Source organism: Cebus imitator, unplaced genomic scaffold, assembly GCF_001604975.1.
Source record: "Cebus imitator isolate Cc_AM_T3 unplaced genomic scaffold, Cebus_imitator-1.0 Scaffold80, whole genome shotgun sequence".
In the NCBI taxonomy this organism is placed as follows: domain Eukaryota; kingdom Metazoa; phylum Chordata; class Mammalia; order Primates; family Cebidae; genus Cebus; species Cebus imitator.
The window spans coordinates 2,971,773-2,991,420 of NW_016107395.1; the positions used below are offsets into that span (position 1 = coordinate 2,971,773).

The 19,648-nt window shown below is 36.8% G+C and overlaps 1 protein-coding gene across 4 annotated transcripts in view; it reads right to left on the minus strand.

The window, feature by feature from the left end:
• PAIP1 (poly(A) binding protein interacting protein 1) overlaps positions 1–19,648 on the minus strand; it is a 32,074-nt gene that overhangs the window by 5,491 nt on the left and 6,935 nt on the right. For all 4 annotated transcript variants that reach the window (XM_017533173.1, XM_017533174.2, XM_017533172.2 and 1 more), the window contains exons 3-9: positions 15,549–15,734; positions 11,113–11,225; positions 6,296–6,407; positions 4,163–4,288; positions 2,875–2,981; positions 2,255–2,372; positions 1,425–1,479 (exon numbers count right to left, since the gene is read on the minus strand). In XM_017533173.1, the coding sequence (XP_017388662.1) occupies positions 1,425–1,479; positions 2,255–2,372; positions 2,875–2,981; positions 4,163–4,288; positions 6,296–6,407; positions 11,113–11,225; positions 15,549–15,734 (817 nt within the window). The remainder of the gene's footprint in view (positions 1–1,424; positions 1,480–2,254; positions 2,373–2,874; positions 2,982–4,162; positions 4,289–6,295; positions 6,408–11,112; positions 11,226–15,548; positions 15,735–19,648) is intronic.

Below are 19,648 nucleotides of genomic sequence, written 5' to 3' on the forward strand. Positions count from 1 at the left end.
TTAACAGAAAAAAAGACTCACACAAACACAGGGATAAGACACCAATTTTATAGAAGAGTTACACGGTATACAACAGAGGGGGCTTAATATAACTAGGAAAGGAAGGATGATTTAATAGCTATTGTTGAGACACTAGTCAGTGGAAAAGATTTAATTCCTATGATATCATCCTATATAAAAATTGCTCTGGTAGATTAAAGACCTTAATATGAAAAGCAACAATGATTTTTAGAAGAAAACGAAGTGGTAAGGAAACTTTCTTAAACCACAAAAAGTACAAACAAGACTCACAAATTTTGTTTACATTAAAACTCAAAGGTTCTACATGACAAGACATTATAAACAAAATGCCAAGACAGCCACATACAGAGAGAAACAGGATAACCAAAACCCTCAGCTGACTAAGAATCACTTTTTTCTAGATTACACAAGGAATTACAAATCAGTAAGATAGACAAATAATTGAACAGAAATATAAGCGAAGAGTATAAGCAGGCAATTCTTGAAGGAAGAAATCAAAAAGGTCAAAAGGAACAAGAAAAATTCAATATCACTTGTAAGAGAAATAAAATATTAGCAAGACAGAATTTCATACAACCCGACGGACAAAAATTAAGTTTAATAAGTATTGCCAAAGATGAGGAGCAGGAGCCCTCATATGCTGTTCTCGGTAAGATTAAATGGCATAATCATGCTGGAAAACAATTTAGTAACATTTAGTGAAGTTTAAGATGCCCGTAGCATGTAACTTAATTCTACTTCCTTTCCCTAAAGAAACTTCTTTGTGCTAGAGGCACAGGACAGTTAATGCTTACAATCCAGAGGAAACATACGGGAAAATTCCAACCATAAGCTGGTTGCAGTTCATACCAAATGGGAAAAATTTCTCTTCCTCACCCTACAGTCCCATCTATTACAATTAAGACAATCTTTCTATGAATGATCCTCTTCTGGAAGAGGAAATGTGCAGAGATTTGGATTTTAATTAACTCTCACCCACCAGGTATTAATAAAATGTGTAATTCTTCCTGTCAACAAGTATTAATCCCTATTAATATATATTGCTGACTATGCAGTGAACTAGAACCATATTTCCCCTCCAATCTAATCATCTGAAAGCTTAAGAGTATAAAAACAAATATCAGAAGAAATATAAAATTATAATAGTTGCATTTAATTGAGAATTCTTCCCATCCTCTGTTAAGTGACAAGACACTATATGTGGAATCAGATTTTCATTTGAAATGGTTCAAGTGGTCACTATGAAGAGCATTACTATATTAGGCAAACCATTACACTGGTATTTTAAAATAATGTGAAGACATCAAAAAGTTACAATTTTGTGCTGGTGAGGATGTGGTTTTCTGTAAAATTACTGCTTTACTAAACAACCGGGAGGGGGGAATGATTGTGAGACAACATACCTGGATCAGCTGCAGTGAAAGGAACACCATCAGATGTATAAAATGTTGGTTCATTCTAGGATGAATCAAAGTGATACAAATATGTAATCATTTCAGAATTGATTTTTGTAAGTACAATAATGATGCATGGCTGATGTCACTCGTCTGCACCTGATAATGCAAGAACAAGCAAAAGAACCTAACTTCCTAGTAGCCATTTTCATTTCACTGAGAAAGTCTATGGTTTGAAACTATGGGTTTCAGATTTCCATTATATTATTTCAAGTTCTTGTGGTTCTAATGGTGCTGTCTATTGTCTTTTGGTGAACTGTTCTGTTGTGCATTGTCATTTAGTGTCAGCGCATTTTTAGCTGTGGTTTCCCCCAACCCCACCATTTCCTTTTTTAAGAATTTCCAATCCCTGGGCTGGAGGAACATTCCTCCACAGCTGCTTTATGTTTGATCATGTCAGGAGCTTCAGGGCATCATTGGCCTAGTAACCATTTTTATTTTCTTATGTTTCTTTACTACAACATGCAAAGTAAGAGTCTGAGGTGCAGGTTCTTGGTTATGAATTCTCTGGAAAAGCTGCTTCCTGGCATCCCTGTGCTCACTTAAGTCCAAGCCTTGTCAACCTCTCTTGCCACCAGATAGATCTTTATCTAGTCCACTCTTTCACTGGAGAATTCCAGGCCTCTTCATTTTTTCAGTCTGATGGCTGCAATGTCACTCAAAGCCAGTGAAGAGAGTTATTAGGCACCAAATTCTGAGAACAGCTTTATGTAGCTCTTCTAATTTCCAAAATCGAATTCAAGCAACAAGCAAAACTTAAAATATAAACACTGGCATACCATAAAGTAGTTAGGATCATTTTCTGGTGTTGCTTCTCTGTATGTTGAAGTTGCATGGACTCTACCCCAGTTACTTGACCGGAGTTCCACAAGCTTCAAGAGCATCTGTTTTACATCTCTGAGACAAAAGTTGAAAATAAGTTAGTGTATCCACCATAAGGACTGTCGGACCCTAAAATATCTCAGATTCCTAAAATTTTATTTCCTGAATTTAACATGTACATTTGATGCCTTGACTTTCTAGATATTTCCTATCTGACATAAATTCATTTTAAAAACAGCCTTGCATTATGTTCCACATAACTATGACTATATGGGCCTTAAAGGCAGTGGCTATCCTTCAAACATTTTTATGGGTCCTACTATACTTACACCAGTATTTTTACTTGTTAGACAGTTAATATCTGGATCATTCTTTCAATTAACTCATATCTTAACATAAGAAAATTAAGTTTTTCAATTTCTAAATGTAATTGAGCAAAAATGTCCAGTAAGCAGAAACTGTAAGTAAAATATTCCTTTAAAGAAAATATTTTTGCATATCTGTTACCCTTCTGAAGTATAGCAGAGTAAAAAACAATCTCTAAAGAAAAAGCAAGAAATTGACATATATTTCCTACCTACTGCAGTTTGCATCTAGTACAACGTTTTCAATTCTCTGAATAATTTCTTCCATATCCATCTTTCCCTTTTCCTTCCAAGCATCTTCCAAAACTGATCCTGTCAACTAAAAAAGCAGGTGTCAGTAAAATAAGAAATCCGATAGTGTATTAAAGAAATTCGAAAAGGATATCAGTTTATTCCTTAAGATGAATTTAGCAAGTTTAATATTCCTAATTATTCTCTAATATTCAGTTATCTCCACACCCTCTATGCTTCCCTTGACTTAGAAAAAATTAAGAATTAAACTATAGCAGAACTTTAATCATGGGTTTTATGTCAATGACTATGTTATAATCTCTATATGACTAAGATAGGCCATTAGATTTTAATGAACATATCTTTTTTTTTTTTTTGAAATATACAACGTGCAACAAAGTTAGAAGCTTTGAATTTAAAAAAACACAAACACATTTCATCAGGAAATAAGTGAGTTAAGGATTTAAACAGATAATTTATAGAAAAACAAATGGCTAATAAACATGAAAAAATGTTTAAAATTATTAGAGATCAGGACAATGCAAAGTAAAATGAGGTTTTTGTTTTTAACTCATGATCTACAAAACAAAAACCAATATTAATTATATCCATCACTATAAGGATGTAGGAAGAGATACAGATGGAGATATATTCTGGTTCAGCATTTAGAAGACAAACTAGCCATTATTTGTCGTAAAGTACATATATGCTCATTGACCCACCAAATCCGTGTTTACGAATTTAACCTACAAAAGTATCTGCACATATAAAGATAAGAAAAAAGATAACTAGCAATGCTGCAGTGGCTAAACTGAAGATAATCCAAATATTCATCAATAAATCTTGATAGATCTTATGGAATGGATAAACAATGCATACAATGGAATACTAGGAAGTTATTCAATAAACAGGTAAATCTGTGTGCTATGGAAAAATCTAAGATGTTTCATTAGATGGCAAAAAAAAAAAAAAAAAAAAAAGCCAAAACAGATCTTATTTAATAAAAGCACATACAGGGATAAGAAGGGGAGACGACAGAATTTGCAAATGGAAATGGGGTAAGGGAATTCCATTTTTCACTTCTGAATCTTGCTTCATATATTAAACAATAAGTATATCTTGCTTTTCCAAAATATTTGAGAAAAAAGTAAAACACCAATATTTACCTTTAAGTAATAATCTTGAATTTATCTGTATACTATACAGACTTCCCTTTTCTAAATTATAAGTAAACAGCTAAAATAGTCAAATTAAAAAAAAAAAACCTACCTTCAATAATTTTACTGCACAAATTAAATTGTCATCCATAGGATTAGAAAAGAGGGCATTCAGCAGCTCTCGAAGACCAACCTGAAGAATATCTGCTCTCGTAACCTGTCCATTTGTTCCCTTGATCTTTCAGGCCAAAAAAAAAAAAAAAAAAGGAATGATGCTAAAATATAATACAGATACATAAATGAACTAACAAGGTGTTGGCAAAATAGGTGTTTTAGCTAAATCACAAAAGTCACAGGAACGCACTCTGATATCTTCACAGAATTAGTTAGAATTACTTTATACACAACTAAGACCTCTACTAAAACTGATAAGCTATGGGTAAAATTTGATTTCCATTTATCACACAAATAGTTAGCATAATTTAATTCTACTTTGATGTTACTGCTTCATAAAGCTTTCTTTAGTTTGTTCACCTACAACTTTTTTTGAACACACAGCACTGTATTCTGCTTTTAAAATATTTTAAAATATTCTATTTTGCGTCAGAGTGGTATATGTATCTTATCTCACTGGGTAGAAGAATTTTAGCTACAGGAACTAAGCCTTGTCTTCACTCCCATTACAGACCTAGCATCACTACCTCCATATAGAAAATGCTCAACAGTATTCTTATTTTAGATTGCTGTCCATATTTTGGCTTAAACAAAAATTAGACTGAAAAAGAACATGGCATACAATTTTCAAAAAATTAAGTCCACCTGTGGTAAAAAGGGATAGTAAGTTAGGCTCTGAACTGGAAACAGACCTTTTAGATACAATGACTCAGATACACACTGGATGGATCTACATTGTCTTACGATGTTTCTGATATTACGGCATTTATTATCTTAAGTTCTCAAATCAGGGTACAAGAAAGTATAAACTTGTATCTATCTGAGATTCACTAATTTAAAAAAATCAAGCAGAGGCTACGCGTGGTGGCTCATGCCTGTAATCCCAGCACTTTGGGAGGCTGAGGCAGGCGGATAACTTGAGGTCAGGAGTTCGAGACCAGCCTGGCGAAAATAGTAAAACCCTGTCTCTACTAAAATAAAAACATTAGCTGGTCATGGTGGTGCATGCCTGTAATACCAGCTTCTCAGGAGGCTGAGGCAGGGGAATTGCTTGAACCTGGGAGGTGGAGGTCGCAGTGAGCCAAGATCGAGTCACTGCACTCCAGCCTGGGCAACACAGCGAGGCGAGACTCCATCCCCACCAAAAAAAAAAAAAAAATCAAACAAATCCATTACACATTAATAATGCTGTGCTGAATGCAGCACTTCTTCTACCTACTAACAAGCATATACTTAAGTATACCACCCAAATTTATAAACATGTTTAGCTGTAGACTTTGTACAAATGCATTTTTATGTGGAAGATTAATATATAAAATAGAACAAAAAACAATTATTCTTAGGGGTTGGGGGATTGGGGAGATGTTGGTCAAAGGACACAAAATTTCAGTCAGGGGAATAGGTTCAAGAGATCTGTTGTACGTCGCGATGACTATAGTTAACAATATATCGTATACACAAAAACTGCTAAAAATTTTAAGTGTTCTTCACACAAAAAAGTATGTAAAGTAATGCAAATATTAAATGTTTGATACATGTATACATTCTACAATGTATACATGTATCAAAATGTTCTGCACCATAAATACATAATTTTTGTCAATTAAAATACATATTTAGAAAAAACAATTTGGGTGAATTAGAGTGAAAAGCCTAGAGAGACTCGAGTCTCTCTTCTTTTCACTCAGAGTTCTGCAAACTGCTTTGAGCTACCATCTGAAAGACAACCTACTAAATATATTAATATATAATATGCAAGAACTCAAAAACATATCACTGTTGATATCTCAAGAGCTTAAATTCACATGTAAACCACAGCTTCCTAAAAGTATGCAGACTTTAAAAACCTCAGTAATTATTTCCCAACATTCTGCCCATGAGCAAATGTTATGGACAGATGGTCCAGTGAACCACAGACACTACCATGCGTAGGTGCTGAAACATATTTTCTTTCCTTCTCTTTCATTTTGCTCTTAATGTTGTGAAAGGACAATGTGAAAGCAAATTCCTCATTGGGATCAATTTATGTTCTCAGGCCTTGTTAGTACTTAACAGAAGAAAAACTTCTCACCTCTAGGTTAAGATAAAGCTCTCCCAGAAAGAGTACAAATGCATGAAATCGTTTTCGAGTAACTTCATCCCCTTTTGCAGCTTGATCCTTAACTTCATATTCAGTCCGACATCTAATTAAAGAAATATCTTTTATAATCTCACATTGCTTTGATTTTAAATAGTCAACAAGATGACCATTTGTCAGTTTGGCTGTCTACAGCAAGAGGCAAGTACAATGTCCCAACACTCTTTCTGCAATAAAGGAACAGCGTTCCTGCCTATTGAAGAGGCTAGAATATATACCCCATCTTTTCATACTAAGACTCCCAGTTTTAAAAAGCTGATAATTTTATTTTCAACTATTTTTATTGAATTTGCAATATGTTTAAGCAATATAGGTGTAATTAGATTCACAGCATACTGGCAGCACCAAAAAAGGGGAGGAGGACCCTTACCTCATTTGTCTTACAGGTTTTTTGTTACGAAAGCACTGATTTTACCCAAATTGTCTGTGTAAAATTTTTTTTTAATACAACTTTGAAAAGGATCTTTAAATACACACATACACACAGCCTCCAACTAACTGAAAATTAAATGAATTATTTTAATTTTCATTATTCTTGTTATTTCTATTGTATGTATTTCCATTACAGGTATTGGTCGACTTACGACCTATGCAACTTACGACCATTTGACTTTACGACCACAATCGCTAGCCACAACTGCTCCGTGTCTGGCAGTGCAAATGTTGCCCAGCTGGGCGTACGACAGTGCAGACCAGCTTCCGGCAGCACTACCATCTCCGCACGCACCATTTCAACTGTTATCCCAGACTCGGTACAGAAATTTGTGTTTTGTGTCTTGGATATTTTTCATCAAACCCCTCCCAATAAACTTCTTATACATTTCAAAGCAATGGACCCAAACATCGAACGATTTGCAAGGATTGAACGGATGGCACACGATGTGTTTCGTCGTATCGTGAAATTTATGAAGAAAAAAAGAAACATACAATTCAGACAAAGGTCACCATGTTTATGAAAAAACCAACTCCAGTAACCCCAACTGCTGCCTCAGATGACGACATCAACGATCCGCAGCCAAGCACCAGTGGCCAATAAAATGTTTCGTACATGTTTATATATTTTGATATGTTTTGCAATTGGGAAAATGTTTCCTATGGTATTTTTTACACCTGTATTTTCTATTTTTGTATGCACCTGTATTTTGTAATTTTGTATGTTTTGCAAATATTAAACCAGTTGTACTGGTAATGCAGTGTTTTACTTAAACCTGACGAATGTAAAAATAAGAAACAAAATGGTGTAGAGATGATACAAATGGCATAAAACGAACAAAAAAAATTATGATATATAAGAAAATTATGATAAAATATGACTTAAAGATTTTTATAACATCATTTCACAGTACTGTACATACAGCCTACTCAACTTACGACCAAATTGTGTTACGACCGGTCTGTTGGAACCAATCGTGATCATAAGTAGAGCACTAGCTGTATTCTTGTGATTTCTATTATATGTATCAGGAAAGTATTAATGTGAGGAAAAAATTACCCCATTAAAACCACAATATAGAAAGCAACTGACTTGTTCTCTATTTCCAATGAGACTGACAGCTTCAAAAAACTGATTTTTCCTTGCTCTATTTGCCGGTGACTTGACTTGATCAATTTGCTTCACACAGATGACAAAAAGAAGAAATCCTCTTCTTAGAGTTTATGGTCAGTCACAGTTCTTACAAGGTAACTAAAAACTAATCACAGTAAGCCTGTCACTGCCTTCATAAGTGAATACGGTATCAGATAATGGACTATAAAAGTTTATCATTTTGTTATTAAGTATTTTTAATCTTTATTGATAAGGTGAGAAAACTCTGGGAAAGTCACTTGTTTTGTAAAAACTGGTTTTTAACAGTTTTCCTTTTAAAGACAAAGGGAAGAGCTATGGATACTGAATGGTTTCCATGCAGCCAGTTTAGGTTGACTTTGAAAAAAAATTTTAATAAAGAAAAAATAAATTACCTCTTGTTCAATAATTGACTCTGGGTCAGTTTGTCAACCACGAAACCCCAGCATAGCTTACTGTGCTTATGTGGCCAATTCCAATGTTTATGAGGTATATTAACTAAGCAACATCTTCTGTTTGAATCAAACATAGTAAGATATTTGTTACCATCTTGTACATATTAAATTCCTCATCAGCAAAAAGTTGGGATATTTATACATAGTACATTTTGGTTAATGGAAGAGACCAGCTAATTAATACCAAATCAGTTATTTAAAAACATGTGTTGGCTGCTTTTCTTTGTTACAACTTTGTTGGTAAGAGTTGATGAAATAACTTCGTTTCATAAAGCTATGATAGATTGCATGTTAGGATATGATTATGTACATGCAAACATGAATATCTACATGGTTGACTAGGTGAAAAGACTAAAACTTTTTAAGCTAAAGATTTTCTATTATAAAAGCAATGTATGTTTATTTTAGAAAGGTTAAAACAAAAAAAGTATAAAGAACAAATCACCAGTAATATCACTAAAACCAGGAGGAAACTACTGTGAAGGTAATTTCCATTCCATCTTTTCAAAGGACGTATATATTTTTAAAAGAGGTAGCAAAATTATGCTCTGCTTTTTACTTGTTAGATCACTAGCATTTCTCCACATTGATATCTCTGACAGGATTATGGTACTATAGAAGCACATAAGGCAGGCAACAGTCAATGAGAATCAAAGAGTGGGTCTTAATCATAGCTACACAGTAGAATCATTTGGGAAGCTTTAAAAAACCATGCCCTAGCTTTACCTCATCCAGAATTTCCAAGGGTTCAGATAGGGTCTCAGCCTTATGTTAAGTCTCTAGGTAACTCTAAGGCACAACCAGGGGTGAGAAGCACTGAAAAATATGACAGTGAGCCTTTTTGGCATCCTATCTCCTATAAGTACTCACTCTGAATCTTTCCAGAAGCTATAATTTGTGTTGCTTTAATTATAAGTATGGTTAGATATCTTTTTATAACTTTGTCATTTGTATTTTTCCAAACTGTATCTATATCTATCTATTTGAGGCCAGTCCAAGTATTTCTATAAAGATACCGGTCTTTTTCTTACTCATTCCTAAGAGGCCCCTCTTTTTGTATTAAATAAATAAGCTTGGCTGGATGTGGTGGCTCATGCCTGTAATCCCTGCACTTTCGGAGGCCGAGGCGGCCAGGTCACGAGGTCAGGAGCTCGAGATCAGCCTGGCCAATATGGTGAAACCCCGTCTCTACAAAAAATACAAAAATTAGCTGGGCATGGTGGCGCACACCTGGAATCCCAGCTACTAGGATGGTTGAGGCAAGAGAATCGCTTGAACCTGGGAGGCAGAGGTTGCAGTGAGCTGAAACCGTGCCCTTGCACTCCAGCCTGAGTGACAGAGCGAGACTCCATCTCAAAAAAATAAATAAAATAAGCTCACTACATTATCTGATTTTTACTTCATAAATGTATGCCTTTCCCCCAAAATGCTATAATTGATATATAACTAAATGTATTAATCGCTTGTTTTAGGGCCCGTGGGTATCATGTCTTGTTTAAAAGGGCTTTACCAAGCCAAGATTTCTGTTTACTTGTCAATTTCCTCCTTAGCATTTATCATTTCACTTTTAAGTCTCTGAAATATTTGGGATTTATTTTAGCATAGAGTGAGACAAGAACTCATCTTTTTTTTCCCCAAATGGCTATCCAGTTATGCTACCAGCACAATTTATCTTTTTATCCGCAGCTTGAATTTTCAAGGGTCTCTGGGGTCTACTTCTAGAATCTTTATTCTGTTCCACTACAGTTTAACCACACAATGGAATGCTTCGTAACCATTACAAGTATCTTAAAAAACCAATGGACAAACTATAATAAACTTGAAGACAACCTTGTTACTGAAGACATCAAATTATAAGAAAACTAGTTTTCCCTAAATTAGCTTATAAATTCAGTATTATCTCCAAAATATCTAACATATTCTAACAAGACTTGTGAAATTTAAAACAACAATTCTGAAGTTCATTGGGCAAAACAAGCATAGTAAAGAATATTCCACAGGCCGGGCACAGTGGCTCATGACTATAATCCCAGCACTTTGGGAGGCTGAGGCGGGTGGAGGTCTGAGGTCAGGATTTCAAGACGAGCCTGACCAATAAGGTGAAACCCCGTCTCTACTAAAAATATAAAAATTAGCTGGGCGTGGTGGCGAGCGCCTGTAGTCCCAGCTACTGGGTAGGCTGAGGCAGGAGAATCACTTGAACCTGAGAGGCAGAGGTTGCAGTGAGCCGAGATCATGCCACTGCACTCCAGCCTGGGAGATGAAGTGAGACTCTGTCTCAAAAGAAAAAAAAGAAAAAAAAGAAGAAAGAAAAGCTTTTAATAGCTATTTTATGGTAATAAAAAGGAATAGAATAAGTAGTAAATGGAATGAAAATCCAGAATCAAAGCTCAAATAATGCAGTGTGAAAAAGTGGCAGTTCAAATCAATAAGGAAAAATGGATTATTCACTTTTATTCTAATCTAATGAAATTAGATCTTTATTAAAACCAAAGCTACCAAAGTACTATGTAAGTGTTCATTTTTAAGATCCTGGAAAAGAAAAGGCCCTTCTAAACACAAAACCAAATTCATACTGAACTATAAACTTTAAATATTATGCAGGTAAGAATGGGACACCCTATTCTTTCCTGTAGCTTTCTATAACATATGGTCTGAGGAATGGTCAAATTCTAGTATATTTAGAAGTAGTTTTTTTTTTTTTTTTTTTTAATTTTCACATTTACACTAACCTTTGAAGTAGCAATTGGCGGAAGTTGCCACTCTGTGGGCTAATTGTCAGATGATGGGACAGGTAATTACACAGGCGAGCTCCCATATAAGAGAAATTCGGGATAGACGTGGCCTTTTTAAAAAAAGAAAAGTTTCATATGACATACATACATCATTATTAGTGCAAATGCTTAACAGAAACATTCTAAAGTGGAAAAAATTGACTCCCCAAATTGACCATATGCAAGTATTTTGTCATTGTTAGGCATAAGGAAATTAAGTCCATTTTCCCTCCCAACCTTACAGCAAGAACCACAATAAATACAAAAAAAAAAAAAAAAAAAAAAAAAAAAAAAAAAAAAAAAAAAAAAAAAAAGAAAGAAAGAAAGAAAGAAAGAAAGAAAAAAAACTCATCAGTTACCCAAGGCTACCAGAAAGCAGAGACAATGTCTCCTGATGCTAACCAATTTTTTGCAGAAAATCTGTACATGCGCTCAACTGCACAGTGACAATTATGAATGAGAATATCAACTGTTGACCAGTGGGGCTTCTTGGGGGCAGAAAAGCACAGGCTTTAGTGCTTAGCAGTCCAGGACAAGGTTCCCTCACATTCTGCTTCATGACTCTGGATCTCAGTAAATCTCCTTGAGTCAGTTTGACTCTATAAAGAGGTGGTTAATGGCACCTGGCACAAGCAACTAACACTTAAAGAACACTCCAAGAATGACTGGGTAAAGAGGAAATGGAAACAGCTAAGCTACTTAAAAAAAAGAAAAAAGTAAGAAAACACTGCACATCAAAGATTATGGGATATAGCCAAAGCAGTGTTCAGCAAGTTTAACTTTAATTGCAATTTCTAAAGAATAGTGGAGAACATAGTTTACCATCTAATACTAAGTAAGAAAACATACATTAAGAAGAAGCTGGGCGCAGTGGCTCATGCTTGTAATCCTAGCACTTTGGAAGGCCAAGGCAAGAGGATCACTTGAGGCCAGGAGTTCAAGACCAGCCTGGTCAATATAGTGTGAAACCATGTCTATAAAAAATGTCAAAAATTAGCTGGGCACGTAGCATTCACTGTAGCCCCAACAGCTACTCTGGAGGCTGAGGTGGAAGGATCACTTGAGTGCAAGAGTTCAAGGCTGCAGTGAGCTGTGGTCACAACCACTGCACTCCAGTCTGGGTGACAGAACAAAGCCCCGTCTTTTGTTTAAAAAAAAAAAAAAAGGCTAAGGTACTTGGCCACAAAGGTAATCGAACGTAGAATCTAGATTTAACAAATGTCCTGATGCCCCTCTGACTTTCTGTTGGGTCTACTTATTAATATTTATTTCCAATTATTTCCTTGCTCACATGGGGCCAAGTACATGTCACATTAAGGGAGAAAGACTGATTTCTCCTGACATCATACACGCTTAGCTGATACCCAAGACTTAAAATTCAAACTTATACTTTTCCCATTATTGGCAATGCATGTTTTCCTTTAGCTTCTTTTTAATGTTATAACACATGATTTAAAGATAAGTTCTACAAGGCTTGTCATTCAACAGTTTCCTTCTTCCCTACCTACACACCCTTTTTACTCCCAAAGACAACCACTTTTGATTTCTTCAGCTAAAAACATTTTAACCTCTGTACCTCCACACTACGTGATTTTTCAATTTAGATGTTATTTCTTACTGCAACTTGAGCATCCCTGGTCCAAAAATCCAAAATGCTCTAAAGTTGGAAAATTTCTGAGCGCCCACATAATGTCACAAGTGGAAAATTCCACATCTAACCTCATGTGATAGGTCACAGTCAAAACACAGGTGTACAATACATAATTTATTCAGAATCCCCAAAGGAAAAAAGACCCTGTCCACCCCGTTCAGCTGTAATATACTTAGGTACCCTCCCTGAGATGTCTCATTATATACTATATATGCTAAATCTGAAAAAAAATCCAACATCTGAAATGCTTGATATCCCAAGCATTTCAGATAAGGGATATCTGACCTATCGCTTCCCATCACGGAATATGAGCTTTTAGCTTTCACCCTGCTTAATTTCACCCCACTCTACTATTTCCTACTATCACAGTATGGTTTTACCATGATTTTATTCATTTGTAGTGTTTTCATTCATAGCTGAACCATGCATTACACTGATTTTACCTTTTTTTTGCACAACTTTGTTTTCCCTAGACTCAGTTTTTCCAACATTTTTATATCCTTCTCCTTAATTTATCCCTAAACTGACTAGTTTGTAAATTTCTTCTCAGATCTTATAGCAGGTATGCTCATCTTATCAGGGAAGTCCTTCCTGGAGCTTTCTGAGCTAGTCAGAGAAGCCTGGCTGCTCCATACCTACTATGCATGGCGCTATTGTTTAGAGATCTCCTTTGAACCATCATCTGGACAGTTCACTTAGTTTCTCCAGTAGAGTTCCTTTTCCTGGTTCCAATGTCTTCATCCGTGGCATAATTCCTCTTTTTGATAGAGTACCTCCTTTGTTAATTTCTTTAGGGTAACAACAAAATTTCAAACTGGCTGGTCAGTGTAAAAAGATCTAGATGGTCTTAGATTCTCAAAAATCTTTTAGAGTCTCTTTTAGCCTCATTCCATCCTTATTCTAGAAACTTTTAGGTTCTGCATTGTAAATCAGGGAGATTCTCAGCTTTAATACCACTGGCTTGGAATTCAACTTTAGATCTGCCAAGTCTAGTACCACTCAGCCATCTGCTTTCTAATCTTCAAAACTAGTGCTTTTATTTCTTTTCCTATTCTCTGACCTTATGGGTGTCCGCCTTTTAAAAATCCCCATAGTGTCATTTTAGCGGTGTTTGGGAGATATCAAAGTTGAATATCTGTGTTTAATCTGTCATCTTTTACAATATGTCCTCTTTTGTTAGTTGCTATGAATAAGTTTCCATAAATTACCTCAATGAAACTAGGCAGCTGTTGATAAAGCCATGCATCACTGATCACAGAATATTAAAATGTTAAATATATTCACTGCATATTTGACAAACAGAGAAATAGTTGAAGCATACCAGGTTACCGGTCCTTTGTCCAGCCCTAAATAACTATAATAATGCAGTCGAATGAATAACTGAAACTAAATAAGAGGAGGAAGCCAGAAAAGCAACAAGAAATATATTTCTTTCATTTTCTTATCTCATATTCCTTTTCAATCCATTTGTTGGCAAAAAACAGAACTGAGGACAAACAGTGCAGTTCTGTCTTCCTAACATTTCAGGCACTGCCTAAAACCTGAGAGTCGGCTAGGTAATCTTGGGCTCCAGTAACCATCCAGGATAACTTGGAAAAGCAGCCAAATGAAACATTAGAATAGGATATAATAATTAACTTGCATTATAATCTCCCTTCCATATATTCCAAATTTGAGTTGCTTTTGTAGCAAGGACTTAAAGAACCTAAAGTTTATATTTCTGTCTATGGCCCTTTTTGATCAGTCTCACACTAAGGAATTCTGTGTTAAGCCAGTGTTGCCCGCTATATTTTTTACTCTTAAAATAGCATTAACAAGGCCCGATGTGGTGGCTCATGTCTGTAATCCCAGCATTTTGGGAGACCAAAGCAAGCAGATCTCTTGAAGTCAGTAGTCGGACACCAGCCTGGTCAACATGGTGGAACCCTGTTTCTATTAAAAATACAAAAATTAGCTGAGCATGGTGGTATATCTCTGCAATATCTCAGCTACTTAGGAGGCTGAGGCAGGAGACTGCTTGAACCTGGGATGCAGAGGTTGCAGGGAGCTAAGATCATGCTACTATACTCCAGCCTGGGAGACAGAGTGAGATCAGCAGGGTGGTGGGGACAGGACCAGTATACTGGGATCAAACAATTTCAACGGACTAAATTAGACTTCCAAGGAATTGAGATGTAAATCCTTAAAGTTTTAAAGAAAACAAAGATAAGTAGAAATGTTAAGACTCAAGACAGGATGTTATATGGTTTGGCTTTCTTTTTTTCAAGACCTATTTATGAGGTAGCCAAATTCTATCAATTTTTTTCCTCCCCTACTCTAATAATGCTATTCAATTCAACATATAGAGGAAAAGAATTGTAGTCTTTTCTGGTACTGCTAATTTCAGAGCCTATAAAACAAGCGGTAGGATTGGGGTGGATGGGTGGCACTTACGTAGCCTTCCTTTTAAGTGCCCATATCACCTTCTATACTAAACTGCCTGTATAGTGCTTTGGCAAAACAGGTGAATACTGCTTATATAGAATCTTGACTACACAGGTGAACTTGGAATCCAGCCTGGCTCTATCCTTGGGTCCGTAACTACAAGAATTTTACATAAGACAGACTTAGAACTCCCATAAACTAAAAAGAGTTAAGTGTGGAGGCAGGTGATCATGAATCTGGTCTCCTTCAAGGAGTAGCCACAATCCTTGCGCTTCAAGGAAGATATTCAAAGATCATTCCATGCTACAAGCCAACATACCTGTTGATATATGAGTTCCACAAGTTCCTGCAAAGCATCATCTGTTGTAACCCAACCATTCAGGGTCTCCGCAAACTGTTCAATTTCAGTTTCAAAACTGCCAGGCTGCTCTGTAAGATGATTCAAAAAATCCTGAACATATTCAGATAGAGTGGGATAATCCTCACAACCATCCTCATAGGATTCCTTTGGATCAAAAAAGAAAAAAAAAGATTTAATCTATGTAACTGGCTAAAACACATGAGGTGGTATATCAGTAGCACAAATGCTTTTTAAAAGATCTTTCACATGATAAAATTTATGTTCGTCAATAAAATTGTCAATTGAACTATCTTTCTTCCTTGCCTAAAAGCTGAAGTATTACAATATTAACAGTAGAAAGGTTCTCTTTAACTGAATAGGGAACTGTCTTCTCATTCTGGGTGGACTTATAAGACAGCTGAGGAATGAAGTTTAAGCCAATATTTCACTATAATACCAATATCAAAATTAAGAATCTGATCTACTTACAAATGAAATAAGATCTAGGATTTGCTTCAAAATGGGAGGGGAAGTATGGATTAGGGATATAAAAACAAGAATGGCCCATGTAGCTTACTGTTGAGGTCATGAGGATTAATCATACCATTCTGTATTTCTGCAAATGTTTGACAACTTTTTTATTGAAAAACAAAAAACCAAACCAAAAAACCTAATAAGGTTTATCATCTGTCAATCTCCAAGAGCAAAGAAATAAGCAAAGCTCCTCAAGTAACTAAAATTTCATCATAGTGTAAATGGTAGGAGACCTTTTGGCAGCTACATCTGGGTTTCTAACAAAACCGTGATCGCAGCAGTAGTTTCCAGTTAATGTTGCTTCCACCACTGTCACCTTTGGCAGTTCCCAACCTTTTCATTAATGGCAGGAGACTGAACGGGCGAGTTTCACAAAAGATAATAGACTTGGGCAGCAACTTTCACATCTCAATGCCTGGAATACCACCCAAAGCACTTTCAAGTTTACCAAACAGTTACGATCTAATAATAACTATATTACTTAATGAAATTTAACCTTCTCCAAACAAAGTCAAATGAAAAACCACATAAAAAAGTTATGACTACAATACAGAAACATTTTCTAAAGGGGTTAAGTTCTAAAGTCAGTGAGTACATAGAGAAAAAACAAGTTACATGTGGTCAAAACACCCTTAGAAATCCTCCATGATGGAGAAAGTCTTTTTTTTGAGACAGTCTTGCTCTGTTGCCCATGCTGGAGTGCAGTGGTACAATCTCAGTGCACTGCAACCTCCACCTCCTGGGTTCAAGCGATTCTTGTACCTCAGCTTCCTGAGTAGCTGGGATTACAGGCATGCATCACCCCACCCGGCTAACTTTTGTATTTTTAGTAGAGACAGGGTTTCACCATGTTTGCCAAGCTGGTCTCAAACTCCTGACCTCAGGTGATCTAGCCACCTTGGCCTCCCAAAGTGCTAGGATTTCAGGCATCAGCCACCATGCCAAGCCCAAGACACACAGTCTTAGGAGAAAGACCAACACTGCCAATCGTCCAGTTGTTCCTCTCCTGTCGGTGCTTGATATGGTTTGGTTGTGTCCCCAACCAAATCTCAACTTGACTTCTATCTCCCAGAATTCCGACGTGTTGTTGCAGGGACCCAAGGGAGAGGTAACTGAATCATGAGGGCCAGTCTTTCCCATGCTATTCCTGTGATAATGAATAAGTCTCACAAGATCTTATGGGTGTATCAGGGGTTTCTGCTTTTGCTTCTTCCTCATTTTATCTTGCTGCTGCCATGTAAGATGTGCCTTTCACCTCCTGCCATGACTCTGAGGCCTCCTCAGCCATGTAAAACTGTAAGTTCAATTAAATCTTTTTCTTCCCTGTCTCAGGTATTATGTCTTTGTCAGCAGCATGAAAACGGACCAATACAGTTCTACCACTTCAACGGACCACTATTTAGAGGTCATGTTGTATACTTTTTATGTATCTTTCTTCCTTTTTCCCCTTTCCCTTTTTTCCCCTTTCCCCCCTTTCCCTCCCTCCCCCCTTTCCCTCCCTCCCTCCCTCCCTCCCTCCCTTCCTCCCTCTCTTCCTTCCTTCCTTCCTTCCTTCCTATTTATTAAGACAGAGTCTTGCCCTGTCACTCAGGCTGGAGTGCAGTGGTATGATCCTAACTCACTACAACCTCTGCCTCACAGGCTCAAGCAATTCTCCAGCCTCAGCCTCCTGGGTAGCTGGGACTATTGCACCACCCAGCTAATTTTTTGTATTTTTAGTAGAGAAGAGGTTTCACCATGTCGATCAGGCTGGTCTCAAACTCCTGGCCTCAAATGATCCAACTGCTTTGGCCTCGCAAAGTGCTGGGATTACAGGGATGAGCCACTGCCCAGCTTATACATCTTTACAGACCAAACTGATACTTAGCAAAAGTTGCATGTACTATGAGAGGCACTCAGGAAGTAAGACCAGCTGCAGACATAGCAGATTCATGTGCCCCTTTCATTCACATATAGTGTTAACTGAATAGAAAGGCAGATAAACTCTAATACATTAAATTTTTGTCACACATTCGAATCCAAATTAAACACTCTACTTATAAGGGGAGGTATTAATGTTGATGAAAGTATTTACTAATCATAAACAGTATAGCTGTGACTCTCAGGATAAAGTGAATTAGTAAATTTGCCTATACTGGTGAAGTGCAGATAGTAAAGCACAAAATGTTCAAGAAATGAATTACATTTTAAATTTCTAGGGGAATACTGAGTCATATTCCAAATGCAACAGCCATGTACTCATAACATAAAGGGGCTAAAGTATGAAAAGCATCCAAAAAGAATGATAAAAAGCTGTATTTCGTGGCACCTAGAATGGAACTCCAATTAATAAGCTAATAGCCACCAGCTGCATATACAATATGTGATAGATACTGTAAGTGCTTTGCCTGCATCTTGTTTAACCTAGAAAATTTTGAGGTAAGTATTATTAACCTCCCTGCACCGAAGAAACAGGCACAGACAATTAAGTCACTTTGGTTATTCATTTAAAATGGTGTGACTGTGGGAGAATCAATTCAGGCCAGGAGATCCCCCATCTCTTCAAGTGCTAAGTGCTGAAGACTGTCTTAGGGGATGGGGTAGTGCCATGACATGAATGTCTACCATGAATAAAGTAGACAAGGCTCTCTTCTCAAGCAGCTCATCCCCCATGATGCAAGACACATTCAGAAGTCGAAACATGCAATAAAAAAAGGTCAAGGAAAAATTCTTAGAGTTAATATCTAAACTGAGAAAGAAAAAAGATCCAGCCATACAAATATCTAAGAAAAGATACTGTATGCTTTCTATGGGCATAAGCAGCACACAGGCCCCAAGTAGGCCTAATTGGTTTGAGAAACAGACAATAGCTAGAATACAGAAACTGAGGATGGGTGATAACTAATGAGGTCAATGAGGCAGGTAAGAAAATCTTAGAGGGCTCTGGGGGCCAAACTAAGGAAACGGGCTCTTAAGGCAGTAGGAAGAGCAGGATGGGGGAGAGGGTGAGCAAGGAAGGGCCTTGCCAACTTACGTGATTGTGCGTGGTCACACAACTAGTTAGAAGAATTGAGTGCAGAACAAAGCCCATACTTTTAACCTCTATATTAAACTCAAAATAAATGTCAAAAGCTTAAAACCGAGCTTTGACTTTATGTACAAAGACGCTCATTGCCAATAAACCCATGTAACAATCCATTAACAAGGAATTGGTTAAATACATGACCATGTATCTGTATAATGGAATACCATATAGCCATTTAAGAAAACAAGATACAGGGCCAGGCGCGGTGGCTCAAGCCTGTAATCTCAGCACTTTGGGAGGCCGAGGTGGGCAGGTCACGAGGTCAAGAGATCGAGACAATCCTGGCAACATGGTGAAACACCGTCTCTACTAAAAATACAAAAAAATTGGCTGGGCATGGTGGCGTGCCCCTGTATTCCCCACTACTCAGGAGGCTGAGGCAGGAGAATTGCTTGAAACCGGGAGGCGGAGGTTGCAGTGAGCCAAGATTGTGCCACTGCACTCCAGCCTGGCGCCTGGCAACATAGTCAGACTCTGTCTA